Source organism: Eschscholzia californica, unplaced genomic scaffold, assembly GCF_041429995.1.
Source record: "Eschscholzia californica isolate CP2 unplaced genomic scaffold, dmEscCali1.0.p SCAF_7, whole genome shotgun sequence".
Classification (NCBI taxonomy): Eukaryota; Viridiplantae; Streptophyta; class Magnoliopsida; order Ranunculales; family Papaveraceae; genus Eschscholzia; species Eschscholzia californica.
In genome coordinates this window covers 106,283-127,868 of record NW_028238494.1, presented here as the reverse complement: position 1 = coordinate 127,868, position 21,586 = coordinate 106,283, and the positions used below count along the sequence as shown (strand labels likewise).

The window sequence follows — 21,586 nt, the reverse complement described above, 5'->3', positions numbered from 1 at the left end:
TGCTGATTCTACTGATGGTGATTCCAATTCTAATCAGGATCTTATGGACGACATCTTAGTCGATCCTGTTGAAGCTACTGAACCTCCACTGTTATTGGCTCCTCCTCCCTCTCCTGTGCATGGAGTTATCCCACCCCATATGCTCTTTCCTTCTTCAGGTAAGAGATTGAGAGCTAACACTGGCCCCTCTTCTGAGGGCACTTCTATCCATTCTGGGGACACTTCAAATGGAGACATCATGATGATTGAAAACCAGGAAGTGAGGAGATTACTTCAGGAGTCATTGCTTCTTGATCAAAGCTTGAACATTATCACCAATGCAGGGAGTAGGGATGAAGCTGCACTCTCAATTTCGTCTTCTCAGTGAATCTTATCGTTGGTTGGTGGGCTGGGGCTGGTGGTCCGTGGTGTTAGGTTTTGTTTAGCTGGTGTTAGGTCTTTTCTTTTTGCTAGTCTGCTCTGTCGTTGGTGTTAGCCTGTGGTCTTTCTCTTCTGGACTTTTGGTCCTTCGTGGCCATTTATTTTGTGGTTGTCTAGCTGTTTTAGTCCTAATCCTTTTGTTTCTATTGGGCTAGATCTCAATCTGCCTTCTGGTCTGTTGCTAGTTATCGTTGGTTATCTATATTATCTTTTGCTTGTATTAGTCTTTGTTTAATATATCTACTGTTTTAGTTATTACTTGTTTATTTGCATGTTATTAGCTTATAATTAATCTCTTTTCTTCTCTTTTGTTTTAGTCTCTTCTTTTCTTCTTTTCCCCTTCATTTCTCGCTGTTAAGTTTGTGTTTCTGTTCTTTTGTTTTAGTTGGTTGTGTTCTTTTCTGCTCCTCTCAGGCAGTTGGGTTTATTGTTAGGGTTTGAGGGTGGGAGGTTCTTCCTGCTAGGTGTTATTCCTGTTGTAGCTTTTTAGAGGCGTCTGCTAGGTGTTATTCCTGTTGGGGCTTCTTTTCGGGTTTTCTGAGTGCCTCCATAGTGTGCTCGTTAGAACTAGACTTAGTTGGGTGACAGTTATTAGAGGCTTTCTCAGGGGTGCCGCTATGAGGTAGGGTTTGGGTTGGTGGTTTTAGGGGCGCCGTCTGGGTAGTTTGCTCTGGGAGACTTCGGTGGCGTGAGCGCCTTTATTTTTAGGCTGCTGAGACTGATTAGGTGCTCTCTAGTTTTAGTTCTCTGGTGCCTCGAGGAGTTAGAGCCCGCGGTATTTAACTCTCTTAGTGAGATAGGGCTAGTTTGTGGGCTGGCTGGGGGTGCCTCGAGGAGTTTGAGCCCGTGGATTTTAGCCTTCTTAGTGAGCTAGGGAGAGTGAGTGGGCTGACTGGGGGTGCCTCGAGGAGTTAGAGCTCGCGTTAATTGGCCTTTTTTAGTGAGCTAGGGAGAGTGCGAGGGCTGTCTGGGGAGGGCCTTTTGATTTCGGTTTTTAGGGTATCGGGAGTTTTGTCTGCCGGATAGATAGCATAGGAGAGGGAGACCTGGTCTGTGTTTCATTTGGCTACTAAGGTTTTAGGGGCAGGGCAGAGTCTTAGGGTTAGTGTTGGAATGGATTTAACGGTTCTGGCCTGGAATGTTAGAGGTTGCAATAATTTTGCCAACCGTAAACATCTTCTTGGGCTTATCAAATCTCATAACCCGGAGATTATCTTCCTTTCTGAGACGAAATGCATGAATGCTAATATTGACAAAATGGTGAATACAAACAATATCTTCAATAAACATGTCATAGACCCGGTGAATAAAGCTGGGGGCCTGGCTCTTTTTTGGAATCACAACGAGGATCTGGAAATCCTTCATGCTGACAACAATATGATTCATGTCAAAAGTACCAATATAGCGATGGGTAATAACATCTTATTGACTGGCTTCTATGGAAGCCCTTATAAGAATAATAAAATGCAACCTTGGGAAACTCTCAGCAAATTGGCCCCTAGAGATAATACTCCGTGGTTAGTGATAGGTGACCTTAATTGTATCCTTGACCCGTCGGAAAAGTCGGGTGGCCAACCTGCTCATATCCCTACGATTAACTTACACAAAAATATCATTAATAATTTGGGTCTGCATGATTTAGGTTTTATCGGTTACCCATATACTTGGACTAACAGACAGTTTGCAGGTAATATGATCGAAGAACGGTTGGACAGAGCTATAGCTAATTATAATTGGCTTATCAGCTACCCTCAAACCAGACTTAATCATCTTGATACACTAGGTTCTGACCACAACCCCATTCTTCTCTCTACCAAAAACTAGTCGGCTCTCGGTCGTAAACCTTTTAAATTTATTCGCACTTGGATGTCTCATCCAGACTGCGCCAGTTTCATCAATGCCAACTGGGTGAAATTACCTAATTCAATCCAATCCAAACTTAATCTCCTTGCTATTAAACTCTCCAAATGGAATAAAGAAGTGTTTGGTCATCTGGAAACTAATATCAAGCATCTCACTCAGAAACTACAGGGTATGCGCAATGCTGAAGAGTTTAAGGATACCTTTGCCTATATTGAAAACTTACTTCTTCAGCAAGAAAGTCTTTGGAAGGAGAAGTCAAGAGTCACTAATATCAACTTGGGGGACAGGAACACTCAATATTTCCATGCCAAAGCCACAACGAGATCCCGCAAGAACAAGATACTTGCCATCAAAAGGGTCGATAACACTTGGACGAATGATGAAGTGGAGATTGCGTCAATTTTTTCCAATCATATTCAGCAAATCTCCACCACAGCGGGTTCGGAGATCTCCTCTACATTAGAGATTGTTTCTATCCTCAAATCTCTGACATTCAAAACGAGTCTCTTACTGCGGTTCCGCAGTACGAGGAATTTCGGAGGGCCACCTTTTCTCTCAAGCCTGGGGCGGCCCCAGGTCCCGATGGTTTTCCTCCACACTTTTACCAGTCTAACTGGGACACTGTCAAGGAAGACATACAACTTATGATCAATACCTTCTTTCATTATCATACTCTTCCGGATAACTCTAACCATACTCATATCTGCCTCCTCCCCAAAACTAAGACTCCGCAATCTCCGGCCGACTACCGTCCTATTAGCATGCTGAACACCACTTATAAAATCATCACCAAAATTCTGGCTAATAGACTTAAGCCTATTCTGGTAGATATTATCTCTCCGTTCCAAGGAGCCTTCGTTCCCGGCAGACAAATAACGGATAACATTATTATCAGTCAAGAGATCATCCACTCCTTCAAAAAAGTCAAGGGGGCCAAAAGCTACTTTGGTTTAAAATTAGACATGTCTAAAGCCTTTGACAGAATTGAATGGAACTATCTGGAGAGCGTGATGAATTGGATGGGGTTTTCTAGCACTTGGATCAATCTCATTAGTGTCTGCCTCTCTACTAGCTCCATGGCGATTCTTATCAATGGAAGACCGGGTAGTACTTTTAATGTTAGCAGGGGTATTAGACAGGGAGACCCGCTCTCTCCATTCTTGTTCGCCATTGCCATGGAAGGTCTTAGTCGGCTTCTCGAGAACAATAATAGTGATACCTCCTTCATTGGCTTCCCTATCCCGAACGCCAACTTCTCGATTAAACATCTTCTTTTCGCAGATGATTGCATCATTTTCGGGCAGAACTCTCTTGATAACATCTACAATCTTAAACAAATCCTTAAGGAGTTCAGTGAAGCCTCTGGTCAGATGATCAACTATGCGAAGTCAAACATCTTCTTCTCTAAAAACTCGCACCCCAAGTTCAAAAGAATTATCATCAGAGAGCTTAAAGTCCATATCTCTTCATCTGGTGACAAATACCTCGGTACCATGCTCTTTATCGATCGTAACAAGAAACAAGCTTTTAATTCTATTGTCACTCAAATCAAGAATAAGCTCGCCAAATGGCAAACTCATCTTCTTTCGCAAGCTGGCCGCTCTATAGTTATCTCAACTATCGCAGCGGCCGTTCCCCGATACCAGATGCAGTGCTTTGCCCTTCCTAAAGGCATTAGCAACAGCATTGAGTCCATTCAAAGGACCTTTTGGTGGGGAAAATCCAAAACGTTTCACACTATCAATTGGAATTCTATTTGCAAACCCCGCAAGTTTGGAGGTCTTGGGATCCGTGTGCCTCATCTGGATAATGAAGCCTTCTTACACAAGATGAACTGGCGTATGATCAGCAATCCGAAGGCGATTTGGGTACAAGTGCTTAAAGGGAAGTATTTCCATAACTCTACTAAACCTAAACCGCCTAAGAATCACCACTCTTGGCCGTGGAAAACTATTTCTAAACTATATCCTCTTAGTGAGAGTTTGATCTTTTGGAATATTAACAGGGGAGATTATATCAATATCTGGACGGACTACTGGATACCTAATCATCCACCTCCGATTACGAATGATAAAGGATGCACTTTAAACAGGGTCTCCCAACTCATAATGAACGGTAATTGGAATCTTAATGTGATTAATATGTATTTCAATAATGATATTTGCAGGGCGATTCTCAGCATCAATCTAACTCCACAGGAAGAAGATAAACCCATTTGGACTCTGACTAAATCAGGTAACTTCTCCCTTAAATCCATGTATAATTACTTACGAAATAATACCATGTTTAACACGAATGACCAGATGGAATGGTTCTTTATATGGAACATGAACACCATACCTAGAATCAAACTATTTCTGTGGAAATGCTGCACGAATAGTTTACCAGTCAAGGCCAAAATTGGCAAGTACATTGGTAATAATTACTCTTGTTATAACTGTAACGAAGACGAAACTATCGACCATGTTATGCTTCACTGTCATTTCGCGAAAGCAATCTGGTTCCACTTTAATGTCAGAACGGACTCTATTGATAATATCACTCTATGGATTCAACAATGGAAGTCACTGGATGAAGAAACTATTAATCTTTATGCTAAAATTACGTGGTTACTTTGGAAGACCAGATGCGATAACTGCTTTTCGACAAATAAACTAAATCCAGTCCAAACGATTGAAAGGATAAATAGCACCATAACAACCCCGCTCAAAACAGGTATTTGCAACAACCATAAGAGTAAGGAAACTACCGTTAGACAGGAATGGAAACCTCCCTCGGCACCCTTTATCAAAATTAATGTAGATGCCTCTTTTATTAATCTTACTGAAACGGCAGGGATTGGTTACATTATGCGTGATGCCGATGCTAATATGTTGAGAGCAGTAGCATACTCAGTTCGAGGACAGAACGTGGAAGAATGTGAAAGCTTAGCAATATTATATGGGCTATTAGAAGCTATGCAGCTACAAATTCCTTTCGTGCATCTAGAAAGTGATAACAAGTCCATTATTCAAGCTATCAACGGTGAGGAAGGATGTATTCACTGGCAAACCCAAAGTATCATCCATCAAATCAAGAACATCAAAGATAAATTTTCAAATATTATGTTTTCTCATGTATCTAGAAATGCTAATGGTTATGCGGATGCATTAGCAAAATGGGGGAGATCTCATGGGTGTAAGAAAACTTGGACGGATGTTGCTTCTTTTTTTTCTGATTTCTAGTTTGGCTTGTAATAGACGCTTTTCTTAATGTTATGTTTGTTCATCGAAAAAAAAAGTTCAGTTGATTGAGGTGTCACTTAAAAAGATTTTGATTCCCAATACTTATCTCAACATGGAAACTAAATCATATGGGGTATGAGAGTTTCCAATTTATTTATTCTTTTGTTGAACTAGTTTCCAATTTAATTGATCACGGGTATAAAGGGTTAATCCCTTCCTTTCCTTAAGTCGGGTCAGGCCAATTTCAATGTATGGAAAACAAATTTGTTATAAGCAACCCTCGGTCATTATTTTTGAAAGGTGATCTTAAGGGTTTATTTCCTTAAACTATTAAAACTATGAGGATCTTAAACATTTAGGGATCATATTGCAAAATAAGTAAGGGCTCCTAAACAATATTCATATTTAAAAAAAAAAGATGTTTGTCTTAGTCAACACAAATTCTTTCTGTTTTGTTATGGCCAGCGCTTTGGGGAAAGCTAAATAGTTTTCAGGGTGTGAAATTTTAAAGGGAATATTTAAAATTTTAGAAATTTTTCGGGAAAATAAATTTTAAGGGGAAATAAAAAAACACTCCACCTCACCTCACTCTCTCCACCTCACCTCTCTCTCTCCACCTCACCTCTCTCTCTTCTCTGACAGGTCGCCGGCCAGTAAATTTTCCGGCCGGCGACCATGGAAAAAAAAAATTCACTCTCTCTCTCTAGAAACTCCGGCGAAGGGAAACTGAGAGAGAGTGAGTGAAATTTTTTTTTTTCTCATGGTCGCCGGTCGGCGACCTAATCGGAGAAGAGAGAGAGAGAATGGTATGGAGAGAGAAGATGAGGTGGAGAGAGAGAAGTGAGGTGGAGAGAAAGCTGAGGTAGAGAAGCTATTTTGCTTTCCCCTAAATAAAATTGTCAAACAAAATTGCCCAATTTTTGACCAAGTCTTCACACTCCGGAAACTATTTAGCTTTCTCCAAAGCGCTGACCTTTATTATATAATAGATTTAAAGTTTAAAGAAGAAATTAACGTACTAACTACCCACAGGTGGTCTAGTCTTAATAAATACTTTGACTAAATAATAATCAAAAGTTTTTTTTTTCATTTTTTACCTATTTAAAATGTTGTTTTGACTCAAATAGCTAAAACTCCATGTTACGGAACTAGATGATGAAGCATGATTAGGGGAAGAGGAATTAGGAAAAAATGGGACTAGGCTCTACCTTCTTCGGGTCAGGCAACTCGGACTCTCTTAGTGGGAAACTATTCAGGTAGACAAATTTGTCAGAGCTTACATTAGGTTCATTGTGGTTAAAGCCAGTCCGAGACTGACAAATTTATCAGACTCATCTAAAACAGGTTCGGATATGTTGGTATTCTCCTATGTGTGTCATTTTGTATATTTTTTTTTTTTATGAGCAAATACCATGAAACTACAAAATCCACAAATTAAATTACATTCCTCATAAAAACTGGAGTCGCATTCCAAATTTTCCTTTGACGGTTTGTTTTTTCCATTTTGCTAGTGCGTCCGCCTTAGTGTTGCATTCTCTCGGAGTGTGGGTGAAAATAATTTTCGTAAAGTGTTCACGGAGGTCCATTGCTGCTAAGATGATGCTTCTTGATTGCCATTGCAGACATTCACCCTTGTTATTAACATAATTTATCAGATTAAGATTGTCACTCTCGATATGAATGTGTTTGATTTGAAGTTGAACTGCCCATTTGATACCGAATTGAATGGCTAAGCTCCCACATTGTTCTGCGGTTTGTCCCCGAACTGTGTCTGCGACTGCTATGACAAAGTTTGCCTCCTCATCATGAATAATACATCCTATTCCTACTGGTTCGGTGAGTGTTGTAAAAGATGCATCCGTGTTCATCTTAAGAAATGGTGTCGATGGAGGTCCCCATTGGTGGGACTGAGATTGTTTCCTGCATTTCTTCGTTATAACAGAATCAATTTTTAACGATACTGTGGAAGTTTGTTGAATCCTTTCAATGATCTGGAGGGGGGTCTGTTTAATAGTTTGAAAGCAATTTTCACATCTTGCTTTCCAGATAAACCATAGAATTTTAGCATATAGGTTAGTTTGATCTTCCTCTAATAGTTTCCATTGCTGGATCCATTGAGCTACATTAATTAAGCTTTCAGAACGTACCTGGAAGTGAAACCAAATGGCTCTGGCAAAGTCACAATGCAACATCACATGGTCTAAAGATTCAGTAGTATTACAATAAATACAGTTGTAAGTGTTACCTATAAATTTACCGATTTTCTCTATAAATGGTAGGCTGTTGGTGCAACATTTCCATAGGAATAGTTTTATTCTAGGTATTGTGTTCATATTCCAGATGAAGAACCAGTCTTTATTGTCATGTCTCGTATCAAGTTTATTTGTCCGTAAGTAATTGTACATCGATTTAGTGGAAAATTTACCTGATTTCGTTAATGACCATCGAGCTGCATCGTTTATATTTGCCTGTATATGGATACTTAAAATAGCGTTACCTGTCTCAATATCAAAACAACTGTTAATCAAGTTGGTATTCCAGTTATTGTTCTCAATCAGTTGGGCAACCCGGGTGATGTTGACTTCACTCTGGTTAACGATGGGAGGAGGGTGACCAGGTATCCAATAGTCATTCCAGATGTAAATTTTCTCACCGTTGTTGACATCCCAGAAGATCAGATTGTGCACTTGATTGAAATGTTTGCTGATGGACTTCCAAGGCCAGGAGTGGTTTTGTTTAGGTGTAGTAGGTTTAACTGTTTTAGGGAAATATTTAGATTTGAGAACTTGCACCCAGATAGCTTCAGGATTATTTATGATTCTCCAGTTAATTTTGTTTAGGAAAGCTTGATTGTCAAGATGTGGGAGACGAATACCTAATCCACCAAGTTTACGTGGCTTACATATCGCAGGCCAGTAGATGGTATGAAAGGTTTTGGATTTTCCCCACCAGAAAGTCCTTTGAATGGACTCGATGTTGTTACTAATGCCTATGGGTATGGCAAAGCACTGCATTTGGTATCGGGGAACGACCGCCGCAATTGTAGAGATAACAATTGAGCGACCAGCTTGGGATAAGAGATTCGTTTGCCACTTCGAGAGTTTATTTTTGATTTGAGTTAAGAGGGAATTGAAAGCCTGTTTATTTTTGCCTATGAAGAGGTTAGTACTAAGATATTTCTCACCCGAAGAAGTTTGATGAACTTTCAGATTGCGAATGATCATCCTTTTGAATTTAGGATGGGCATTTTTGGAGAAGAAAATGCTAAATTTGGAGTAGTTGATCATTTGACCCGAAGCATTGCTGAATTCCTGAAGAATTTGCTTAAGATTGTACACATTTTCCAGAGTATTTTGTCCGAAGATTATACAGTCATCCGCAAATAGGAGGTGTTTGATAGAAATGTTGGAATTAGGTATTGGAACTCCTGCAAACGAGATAGTACTAGCGTTATTCTCTAGCATCCGACTAAGCCCTTCCATCGCTATGACAAAGAGAAACGGGGAGAGCGGATCTCCTTGTCTAATGCCTCTACTGATCTCAAAAGTGGTATCCGGACGAACGTTGACAAGTACCGCCATGGTGCTAGAACGGAGACAAGTATTAATCAGTTGAATCCAGAGATCAGAGAAACCCATAAGAGTCATAATCCGCTCGAGGTAACTCCATTCAATGCGATCAAAGGCTTTAGACATGTCTAATTTGAGACCAAAATAGCTTTTTGAACCTTTGATGTGTTTGAATGAGTGAACAAGTTCCTGGCTAATGATGATGTTATCAGTGATTTGTCTGCCTGGGACATAGGCCGCCTGAAAGGGAGAGATTAGGTCAGGAAGAATGGTTTTGAGGCGATTAGCCATGATCTTAGTGATGATTTTATAGGTGGTGTTAAGGAGACTAATGGGCCTAAAGTCTGTAGGATATTGAGGAGTTTTAGTTTTGGGGATGAGACAGATGTGGGTGTGGTTAGATTGAGGCGGGAGGGAGGTCGTGTTGAAGAATTGAGTTACCATTCTGGTGATGTCATCTTTATCCGTTTCCCAATTAAATTGGTAAAAGTAAGGAGGGTAGCCATCAGGACCAGGAGCCGCGTCAGGCTTGAGGGAGAAGATGGAATTCCTGATTTCATCAGTTGGGGGTAAGTTGGTAAGAGATATATTCTGAAGAGTGGTTATTTGTTGGAAGAAACACTGCTCTAGGTTAGGAGAGCAGGTGGAGCCAGTCGTAGTAGAGATGCTTTTGATGTGGGTAGAGAGGATAGCTGATATTTCTGCATCATTATTAATCCATTCATTGTCAGAGTTTTTGAGAGAAGTGATCTGGTTTTTACGATTCCGATTATCAGCTTTGGCATGAAAGAATTTAGTGTTACGATCACCCAAGTTAATATTAGCCACTCTAGATTTTTCTTTCCAAAGGCTTTCTTGTTGAAGAAGGAGGTTTTCAATTTGAGAGTAGATATCTTTAAAGCACTGAGGATCTAGAGTATTTTGGAGTTTCTCAGTGAGAGTTTTGATGTTGCTATCCAGATGTCCGAACACCTCTTTGTTCCACTTTGACAATTTGATAGCTAGAGAATTGAGTTTAGATTGAATTTGATTAGGAAGCCCACACCAATTCTCTTTGATAAATTGTGAACACTGAGGGTGAGACATCCAAGTTCGTATGAATTTGAAAGGTTTGCGACCCAGAGAAGAGGGGGCTTTGGTGGTGAGTAATATAGGATTGTGATCAGAACCAAGAGTGGGTAGATGAGTAACTTTGGAGTTTTGAAAGTTGATAATCCATTGATGGTTAACCAGAGCTCGGTCAAGTCTCTCTTGGACGAGTTTGTTTGCGAATTGTTTGTTAGTCCAGGTGAAAGGTTTGCCCGAAAAACCAATATCCTGGAGGCCCATGCTATTAATGGCATTTTTACATTTGTTTATGAAAGAAACATTGGCCTCCTTACCTCCCGATTTCTTCGAGGGGTGAAGGATACAGTTAAGGTCTCCAATAACCATCCAAGGTTTATGAATATCCGAATTGTGACTAGCCAATATGTCCCAAGGTTTCATCTTATTAGTGGTATAGGGGCACCCATAGAAGCCTGTAAAATAAAATTTGAAGGGTGGCCATAGCATGGATCATATTGTGGTCTGAAAATATTATGTCCAAAGTATAGTTCGGGGACCAGTACATGGCTAGACCACCAGCTTTGTTGATCGGATTAACCAGGTGGTGATTATAGCTATAGTTCATATTCATAATTTTGTTTAAATTAATATTCATACATTTGGTTTCAGAGAGAAAAATAAAGTCAGGGTTATGGTCCTTTATAAGGCTGGAAAGATGTTTACGGTTAGTGAAGTTTCCACATCCTCTGACATTCCAAGACAAAACCGTTAACGTAGAGGGACTGATGTCACTAGTGTTTAAAGACATGTCCATGCTCACAGACCAGAGGGAAAAGTCCAGATCCAAGGCACCCCTCAATACGCACAGGCAGAAAAGGTAATGAAGCCCCTTAGGCTCCTTGAATAAATCCAAGGGGAACAACCCCGGTCTGAAGGCACTCCCACACAAGACAGTACCAAAACGAGAGACTGTACTAGAGACACCTCTGTCTCACAATTAGAAAACCCGTGGGTATAGCACCCGCCAGAAGGTACTCCAAGGGGGAAACCGAGTCTAACAGGTCAGAGAAGGTCTAGCAGCACCTTTGTCTGAAGGCACTTCCCAACAGAAAAGAACAAAAACCAGAGATTGAAATAGAGACACCTCTGTCTCACAACCAAAATGCAAGGAGTTACTGATAAGACCACAGAAACAATAGGAAGAAAGCAGAATTAAACAGTAAAAAAACACCAAGATAATACCAGCAACTCTAAATAAAACCAAGTAATAACAGAGGATCAACTGGAAAAGGAAAGTAATAATAATATTAGCTAGCAAAAGATAAACTAACAAAGATCCAAACACCAAAATGCAGAAGCCAAAAGCCACAGACAAAACTAAAGCAGGAGAGAATAACACTGGTGTCTTATACCACCGTGTTCACTCCTACTCCACCTTATGCCAAAATGAGTTCTAATAAGAACTGTTGTGGCTCCCACTTCTGCACCAACCACAAGCATCCAAAAGAACAAAGAAAGCAACAAACTGACTTGGACTATCACTTAAAACCTAGATAAGAACAAAAAGAAAACTACTAAACTACTACTAAATCTAAGATGAGTAGACTATTCAGGTATTGCAGCTTCTTCCTCCTCCTCCTCCGTTGGGATGATGCTCAAACTTCGAGACAACATGATTGATTCATTGAAGAGTCGACTGGTCTCCTGGTTGTCTATCAGCATGGGATTAGTCTCTGAATCATCCTCTTCTGGATCAGAGGAATGGATATAAAGGACTCTATGATTCTGGATAGTTCTGCTACGAGCTTCATCAAATAGGAGATGAGGGGGGGGGGGTTGGATGGTTAACTGGTGAGGGTGGAGGGGCTAAAAGAAGAGGAGCCTCCCTAGCTAGATCAGGGGAGTTAACTAGAACAGCTTCCATTGGAACATCATCATCTCGGACTCATTCTCAGAAAAGTAATTGAATATGGGGCAATGGTTCAGAGGGTGGTCAGCAATCCTACAAACTTGACATATAGCTCCAGGAAACTTAGCATAGCTAATCTTCATTTCATGTTCTCCATCGAAAAAAACCGAGTTAATCACTGCTAGCAGAGGAGCTCTAACATCATAAAGAAAGTGAACACGCACATTAGGATTATTGACCAACCCAAAGTTCCTAGGTTTAATATAAATGATTTTGCCCATGCAATCAAAAATAGTATCTAAATCTTCTCTGTTTTGGATTGCTTGAGGCACATTGTACACAGTGCATCTCATGGGTTCAAAGAAAAGATCATGTGTGCTCTCGGTTACAGGGAATTCCACTTCCTTGAGGACAAGCATCATACCCCGAAGGATCCAAGGTCTACCATAATTTAAAGCATTTAGTATGAACAGACTCTTAGGTTTAATGAGAAAAGTGTTGGTACGACCTTGCATGGGGTAGAAATCACAGTCACGGAAGAACCTTGACTGGGGAAAGAGAAGTCTCTTGATGAAAGACAGCCCTACATCATAAGGGCAACACCATCGAGCAATAAAACCTGAGTTAATTTGTTGGAGATGTTGGTTTGAAGAGGGGTTTGCGAGTCTGAGAGTGAGCTTACCATGAGTGGAGATGGTGAAATGAGAGGCCATAGTGACACAGAAAGGATAATAACTAGAAGACTTGTCTAACTCTGAGTCAGATTGGTCTCTACTTATACTGGTTAACTCGAGGAAGTTCACTTTTCAACACATCATCGACTATGTTTGTTCTAGCATTTTCCTATGTAGCTGTGGTGTTCAATGACATCTTCTTCATTAGATTTTCAACCACTTATCTTCATTCTGATTCACTTTTAGGTCCCTTTTTGTTGGCTCAACTCATAATTTGTACTTAATGTAGTGCTTAACTTGGGTACCCAAGACTAATCTCATTCTTATTTATAAGATATTGGGAGACATGACCTCTCTCTCTCTTTTTAGGAGTATTTAACGGTACCCCCTCATCCCTAATGTCCAATTAGGGATGCCCCCTTTTTTAATTGGATATTAGGGATACCCCTTTTTTTGTACTTAGAAGTACAAAACTACCCTTGTTCTTATTGTTTTTTTTCTTCGATATCTTATATCTCTTCGATGTTATGTTTATCGACTTATTCTTGTTTCTCATAATTTTTTTCCTCGTATCTATCTTTTTTTAATTTACTAACAAAATTTATCAAAAATAATTGATAAATCGCAACAATTCGAAATAAAAAAATCGTAAATTCTAAGAAAAAAATATACTTTCCATTTGTTTTTTTCTTTTACGATAAAATTGATGTACGTTACCCATTTGAAGAAGAGCTCTTGATATTTATTGTTCTTTTTATTAAGGGTTATTTCCCTAATGGCCCCCAACTTTGTGACCAGCTTCCCGCCTGTCCCCCTACTTTACGAGAAATACCCATATGGCTCCCTTCCGTTATAACACTGTTACTCTCTCTCTTCCATTTCCTTTCTCTCTCTTCCAACATGTTTTCTCTCTCTGCCACCTCGTTAAAACCAGCCAACTCATCATCTTCTCCGGGAAGGTCGCCGACCGACTAATTTTCCGGCCGGCGACCTTTAAACCTAAAAAAAAAAAATTTCATCTCTCCTCTCTCTCTCTCAAATTTTTTTTTTCCACCTCCCTCTCTCTCTCTCTAAACTCCGGCGAAGGGGAAGATGATGAGTTGGCTGGTTTTAACGAGGTGGCAGAGAGAGAGAAAACATGTTGGAGGAGAGAGAAAAGAAACGGAAGAGAGAGAGTGACGGTGTTATAATGGAAGGAGGCCATATGGGTATTTCTCGTAAAGTAGGGGGCCAGGCGGGAAGCTGGTCACAAAGTTGGGGGCCATTAGGAAAATAATCCTTTTATTAATTATAACTCGTATCATTCAAAAAGTACAAATAAAAATTGAGATGATGAATCAGACAAAAAGTAAAAAATAAAATAATATAAAATAAAATAAAATAAAGTAAAATGAAATTACTCAATGAAATTACTCAATGAACTTGCAAATGAGATTTCAAAATTCTTTAAACAGACAAATTAGAGTGTTATGTTAGTCGTGAATTTACAAACGAGATAGAAAAATTCACGAGAAGACCAAAGTTAGAATGTTATTTCGGTCGTAATGATATGAAAGGGAAGAAAATAAAATACAATATGTTGGTCGTTGTGATTTATCAATTTTAAGTTTTCAACAGATGTTGTTGTTAAATTAAAAAAAGATGGATAAGAGAAAAAAAATTATGAGAAACGAAAAATAAGTTGATAAATATAACATCGAAGAGGTATAAGATATCGAAGAAAAAAAAGAAACAATAAGAACAAGGGTAGTTTTGTCCTTTTAAGTACAAAAAAGGGGGCATCCCTGATATCCAATTAAAAAAGAGGCATCCCTAATTGGACATTAGGGATGAGGGGGTATCGCTAAATACCCCTCTTTTGATAAGAAAATTGTGGGGGGTACTTAGATTCTTCAATTACACCTTGCAGACTAACTAGGCATCTGGGTGATAAGTTGTCACTTGTCTTCTTTATTAGAAGTTTCATAAAAATCACATTCGACGGCCGTCCATTTTTATTAGAAGTTTCATAAAGATCACATTCGACGGCTGATATAAAATCCTCTTAATGTCAATTAAATAAAAATAGAAGGGTATTAGTGTAAATCATACAAAATCAGATAAGATATCCCTAAAAAAACTACCCACGTATTTCTCTCCCTACCCAAGATTTCTTCTCACCATTTACAACTTATTTATGAGTCGGCTTATATCTCTCCCATATTTCTTCTCCCTTATCTTCTTTTCAAAATCCACATCATGTTTATTACTTATTGTTCTCTGTTATTTCTATCTCCAAAAAATTATTTAAGAAATTTGATTTATGTCATCTCTGACGTTAGTCAAGAAGGATCTGTCGCGTCCGTAGGACACGGTGGAAACCTAGTATATTATATTAAAACAGCTCGGTCAGTACGATAGGTAAAAGTTTGACCGTCCATTCTCTGTGTGGATTTTGCATCTGGCGGATGAAAATATCCCAAAATTTATCCCATTTAAATGTTTGAGTAATTAGGTACCCTAGCCGTGGCCATGGTTATTTTAATCATTTACACAACAACTACTCTAAAAATTCAATTGGAATTTAATATTCAAAAACTAATTTCCATCGACATCTCTAAATAGAGTTTTGGATTACTCTTTTTATGGGTTTTGATGAGACATGAAAATGTCTCATCTGAATCTCTTAACTTTTGATAGTTAGTCCATTTCAAGCAGTTACTCTGATGAATTACTTGTTTCTCTTGTTCAGGTGTCTTTTACAGAATTGAGCGCAAAAACAGATAAAAACGAGAGAAAGGCAAACCTAGGGGCATTTTGGTCATTTGGAGGTTCTGATGAATTGGCCAATGTTGATGTTCGGATGCAAAGTAGAGTCCAAGACGAACCCTACGGTGAAAACGGAAGGCAAATCGGAATCCGTGTCAAGAAACTATAACAGGTCAAAGTGCGAGTCAAAACAAATTGACCAAAGGTCAATATAGATCTCTCCTCAACACATGGTGGATGCACATCGCCCAACAAAGGCAGGTGCGGGCTATTGTTAGGCGAGACGGGTGTGCTTCCGGCTTTTCTCGGTAGCACTAGATAGATTGGACGGCTTAGCATTAACCAGCACAAATGGCTTCACCATGTCGCGCGACGCAGCGTCCTTTATTGCTCCGCGAAGCATTTTGGGAGTAATATTCCAGCTGTTCTCTCTCTCTCTCTCGTCTAGGGGTGGGAAAAATATCTGGAAAACCGCTATCCGACCCGTTTGACCGAGATAAAAAGTGTCCATGGACACCCGATGGTCATAACGGTCAGTGTCCGACCGGCCCGAAAGAATTGGCGGACGGTCATGGTCAAAATTCTATGTCGAAGGACCGATCGCTAACCGACCGGTACGAGTGACCGAATAGGTTGACCGACTAAACTGTCCTCATTTTTAGAAGTTGACCGTTGAATTTTATAGACATATGAATATATATGGTCGTTCGCTATAGTCATATAGTCCTCTAGAAGACCAAACATTAGTACATGGCTTAATTATGTCTTGTCAAATGATTATCAACTGTGTTTTTTTCTTTTTTATATCTACTTTTGATTTCTTGGTTAAACATCTTCATTTGTAAGTAATTTTATTTGTGGTAATAAAAATAAAGTTTTGAATTTAAGTAAATTTTGTTGGAAAGCCGAACCGAGACAGTCCGGTGTCCGACTTGTTGGGGTCCCTCCTTATAATAAAAGGACTCCTACTTGGAATAGGATTTCCCTTATTCCTTGTTTGGGGAAAAAATAGAAGTTTCTATTTTTTCAAGCATAAAAAGGAATTCCTATTTCTATTGGTAAACCTCCTTATTTATCATTATAAAAGGGAATGAAAGGGAAGAGATTATACACAACAACTTCCAGAACAAAGAGAAGTCAGAGAAAGAGAGATTTCTGAAGTGGTTCTTTCAAGAGAGATTGAAAGAGAAGAATATTGGTTTGAAGAAAAGAAGATTATTAATCTTGTGAAGCAATTTAGTTTGTGGTTATCTTCTTCAACCTTTAGTAATCTAGGATTTGTTCAAATCCTAAGGAGTATGAGATTTCTATTTGTTTCTTTGTTCAGTTTATCCACCATAGTTTTGGTGAAGAGTTGTTATTCAAGAGTGTTTCTACACATCTTGGAGAGTTGGTTAATCCTCTATTTTTTAGGGAAGAATTGTTATCCAAGAGTGTTTCCACACATCTTGAACAATTGATTTATCCACCATAGGTTTGGTGAAGAATTGTGTAACCCATTATTTTATAGTGGAAGTGAAGGAGTTGAAGGAGATGTCCTTCGACCAAGGTGACAATGCGAACAATTTGTCGGATAGGATAATTGATGTGGAAGATCATCAAGTCCGATTGATTTAGGGATCGTAGAGTTGTAGCTAGAGACCAATTACGATCGTCGAATTACGAAGTAATTCGCGGCTAACTTCGATCGGATCCTACAACGGGTTACACATAAGAGTGACAAATTGATCTAGGATATGACTAGTGGGAGTGAGATATAATCATGGGAGTGTCCCATAAACGTATCTCATAGGCCTAAAAAGGAATTAGGCAAAGATAGTACAAAAAGGCCAAAAACAGGGTTTTTGGGCCTAGGGCGATTCGGGCACTTTTAGGGCTCGGATTGGGCTGATTTTTGGAGGGACGTTTCCTTATGTTATGAACATTAAATATGCCAACTTTGGCTGGGTTTGGACGTCATCTCCTTAGGGAATTGAGAAAATACCAATAGTTGCTATTTTCGACTATTTCCCTTAATCTTATTCTAAAGGGTGTTTTGGGAAACCTAAAAGGAGGTGGATTCTTATTAGGGTTCTATATAAACACTCTTAGGGCAGAGAATAAGGTGTGGAATTTCTCTCTAAGCTTTCTTACTCTACCACATCAAGTAGAGAGGAGAAAGTGAGCTAATTCTCATTAACTATCTATCTAGTCAAGAAGAAAGGAGTTCTTCTTCCAACCACCATTATTGTGCTAGCTATACAACAAGGTGGGAGATCAAATTGATTGCTCGTGTCCCAAGTAGAGGAGCTACACTTGAAGCTCTTGATCTTCTCATAAGCAATTGGAAAGGTTCGAGGGAAAACTAGCGAATAAGGTATTTATCTTTCTAGTTTTAATTAATGATTATCATAGGCTTATGCATGTGATCCTGGGAATACTAGTGTAGACATTAGATGTCTTAATTCCGCTATAAACACTAGTAGAAGGGCGTAAAACCCAACAGTGGCGTCAGAGCCTCTTGCAATTAGCCTATCTTATCTAAGTTTTGGACCAATTCCATGCTTTTCTAGATAGATTATTGTGTTTAAAAGTGTTTTGAACACAAAATTTTGATTAATTTTGAATAAGATTCAAGTATTTGTCAAAAGATTTCAAAATTTGTTCTTGAAAAGAGTTTCAAAACCTAAAATTTTGATCCAAATTAGTTTGAATAAGAGTTGTTTTTAAGTTTTGGAAACTTGTGAAAAACAAAATTTGGAAATTTAGAATTGTTCTAAAAAGAATTTGAAATATTTTAGAAGTGTTTCAAATTTTGGAAATAGCAATTTAGAATTGCAACACAAAAAAAAAAAGGAGAAACTATTGAGTTTTTAGAAACTCAATAGGTCCGGCCAGGAAGCTTCCTGGCCGGACCAGTAGCCTGGAGGACGCGTCTGAGAGACGCGTCCCAGGTTACTGATGGATGCGTCTGGGGACGCGTCCAGCTAATCCAGGTCGCGTCTTCCAGACGCGACCAGTAGCTACCACCAGACGCGTCTTGGAGACGCGTCTGGGGTCCTGGGTGTCTCGGACTGAATCCGAGACACTTAGTGCTGGTCCGGTCCAGCACCAGATGCGTCTAGGACGCGTCTGGTGCTTGGACTAGCGTCCTGGCTCCGGCCAGGACGAGATCAGGCCTATTGGCCTCGGCTCGGACATGCCGGCCCTATGGGCCGTGCCATGTCCGGACCTTGTCCGGGCCCCTTTTTGGGCTTGGGCCGGGACTTGTCTAGGACTTGTCCCGGGTCTTTTCAAGGCTTTTCGGACCACGAAAAGGGACCACTATTCGAGTGGGAGTTTTATCCAAATTTTCTCCCAAATTCCAATCCAAATATTTCCGAAATAAACCCGGGCCATTCAAAGCCCAAACGGAATTTCTCTTTAAAATCAGATTTTAAAATCAAACCAAGACGCACCATTAGTCTAATCCTTTGATGTAGACTTAAGGTACGTACATGACATATGGATGTCGACAAAAGTATCTCCCGGATATACATGCATATATAATTGTTAGCCTTGAAATACATTATATGATTGCATGTGATGTGAATGCGGAAACTAGTATGGCCATAGAAAGTGTTTCTTATTTTTGTTTTGAGCACGGATGGGTGCCTAATTTGTAATAATTTTAATTTTCAAGTTTACACGATCTGCGAATCGTTTGAGTCTTGTAATTAGAGTTTAGGGTTTATGAGTCCATTGAAGAAGCTCAAGGAAGGAGTCCTAAGGTGAGTGGGAGAAATCAATGGAGGTTCAAAGATGGAGATCTAGACGAACCAAAAGACGAAACAAGAAGCAAACCAAAGGAGATTAGATCTTCTAGGTTAAGGGCCATACTAGGATACATATGTGCTTGATTTACTTTCTCGCGCGCATTTACTTACTTATTTACGCTTTATGTCGTGGATGTTAGTTAGGCTAATTAGTTCACTAAAACGAACGCCAGACTAGCGTAAAAGTCCCTAAAAGTAATTTTGAGTACAGTGCCTATCCAAATTAAGACACTCCTTGCGCCCTTGTTCGAGGAAGGTGGGTCGGCCTTCGCAGAGTACCTCCTCTACCTTGGGACATTGCGGGTAGGCCTATAGAAGAGGCCTACATGTCTAAATGGTTCTACTCAACGAGATTAGCAAGAGAGTCTTGGATACTCGAGGCAAAAGGATGGATTTTACACTAAACATGTAATCCATCAACCGAGAATCATACGGTATGATCAGTGAAAGTGTTCACTCACCTAAATCAATGGGAATTAAGGGCAGGGCCCTAGTCCGCTTAATCCTTGAGAGATGGGATCTCGGAATCGCATTATTCATCTAGGGACATGTTTTATCTTGAATAATGTGGCAAAAACTTAGAACTTTTTGCAAAAATTATCGAATGTAATACTTAGCAAAATCCTTTTTCTGTTTCATGTTGTTTTACTATGGCAAAAATCAATCTTTTCAACCTATGTTCAATCCTTGATGAGGACAAATTGAACATGGATAACTTCCTTGATTGGGAAAAGAGATTGAGAAGTGTTCTCAAGTCTACAAACAAAGAAAGCGTACTGGATACCCCTATTCCAAGAATAACTGCGAACTCAAAGGTTGAGGAACAAAAACAGGCCAAAAGTATCCGGATGAAATCAATTTCAGTAACTTGCCTTATGTTGGCAACCATGGAGCCTAATCTTCAAAAGAGATTCAGGAAAATGGATGCGCACACAATCATCCGTCGATTAAGGGACTTGTCCCGAAACAAATCACGGTTGAGGAAGTACGGGACTTCCAAGGCAATCCGGAGAGGCATTGGAATGTCTGAATCAAAGAAAGAACTTCAACTGATTCAGAAGAACAAAAGGAAAAAGGAAGGAACTCGCGATTCCGACCAAGGTATCTATGTTATCGAAGTTAACTTAGCAAATACATTTGATTCTCAATCCTGGGTATTCGATACCGGATGTGGTGCTCATATCATTTATGATGTGCAGGGCCTTAAGGGAATCAAGTATTTATATGGAAGGGAGCTTGTCCTACGAGTAGCAAATAGAGCAACGGTTGCTGCGAAAGCTGTAGGAACATTCAGTCTACCTTTAGAAACTGGTCTAGTTTTAGAACTTCATAATTGCTATTATGTACCCTCTATTTCTAGAAACATTATCTCTGTCTCAGAATTAGACAAAGAGGGATATCACCTATTAATAAAAAACCAGCGCTGTTCTTTATACAAAGGTGAAATGTTTTATACCAGTGCTAAGCTATACAACGGTCTCTATATTACGAATATTGAGAACGAAGTCTTCAACATAGAAACCAATAGGCTACGGTCAGATGATTCAAATCCAAGTTACCTTTGGCATTGTCGTTTGGGTCACATTAACATGACACGCATGAAGAAGCTCCATGAGCATGGACTTCTAGGTTCGTATAATTTAGAATCATATGACACATGCGAATCATGTTTAATGGGTAAAATGACGAGGTCTTCTTTTAAAGGAAAAGGAGACCGAGCCAAAGAACCCTTGGAACTCATACATACGGATGTATGCGGACCAATGAGTACTCCGGCGAGAGGTAACTATGGCTACTTCATCACGTTCACGGATGACTTCACTCGTTATGGTTACATATACTTGATGAGGCATAAGTCCGAATCGTTTGACATGTTCAAACAATTTCAGAACGAAGTAGAGAATCAACTTGGCAAGAAAATAAAAGCCATTCGATCCGATCGAGGTGGTGAATATTTGAGTCAAGAATTTGACGATCATCTTAGGAGTTGTGGTATAGTATCTCAACTCACTCCGCCAGGAACACCCCAGATGAATGGTGTTTCTGAAAGGAGAAATCGCACCTTGTTAGACATGGTTCGATCTATGATGAGTTTAGCAAATCTTCCCAACACGTTCTGGGGGTATGCTCTAGAAACGGCTGCTTTCACACTTAACCGAGCTCCGTCAAAAGCTGTAGAAAAGACGCCATATGAGTTATGGTTTGGAAAGGTTCCAAAGCTGTCTTTTCTCAAAGTCTGGGGATGCGAAGTTTATGTAAAACGTTTACAAGGAGACAAACTCGCACCTAAATCAGACAAATGTCTCTTTGTGGGCTATCCAAAAGAGACAAGGGGTTA

The 21,586-nt window shown here is 39.6% G+C and overlaps 2 protein-coding genes across 2 annotated transcripts in view; both read left to right on the top strand.

The window, feature by feature from the left end:
* The window catches only part of LOC147530366 (uncharacterized), a 112,912-nt gene that overhangs the window by 60,702 nt on the left and 30,624 nt on the right, over window positions 1–21,586 (top strand). The gene's annotated exons all lie outside the window — the stretch shown is intronic.
* LOC147530369 (uncharacterized) lies at window positions 1,534–2,931 on the top strand. The gene is made up of 2 exons (XM_086651361.1): window positions 1,534–2,107; window positions 2,300–2,931. The coding sequence occupies exons 1-2, from the start codon at window positions 1,534–1,536 to the stop codon at window positions 2,929–2,931; spliced, it is 1,206 nt and encodes a 401-aa protein (XP_086507487.1).

Coding starts and splice junctions, on each gene's coding strand:
- LOC147530369 (XM_086651361.1), top strand. CDS start 1,534: ATGGATTTAACGGTTCTGGCCTGGAATGTTAGAGGTTGCAATAATTTT. Junction 2,108..2,299: donor GACTAACAGACAGTTTGCAG/GTAATATGATCG, acceptor TGTCTCATCCAG/ACTGCGCCAGTTTCATCAAT.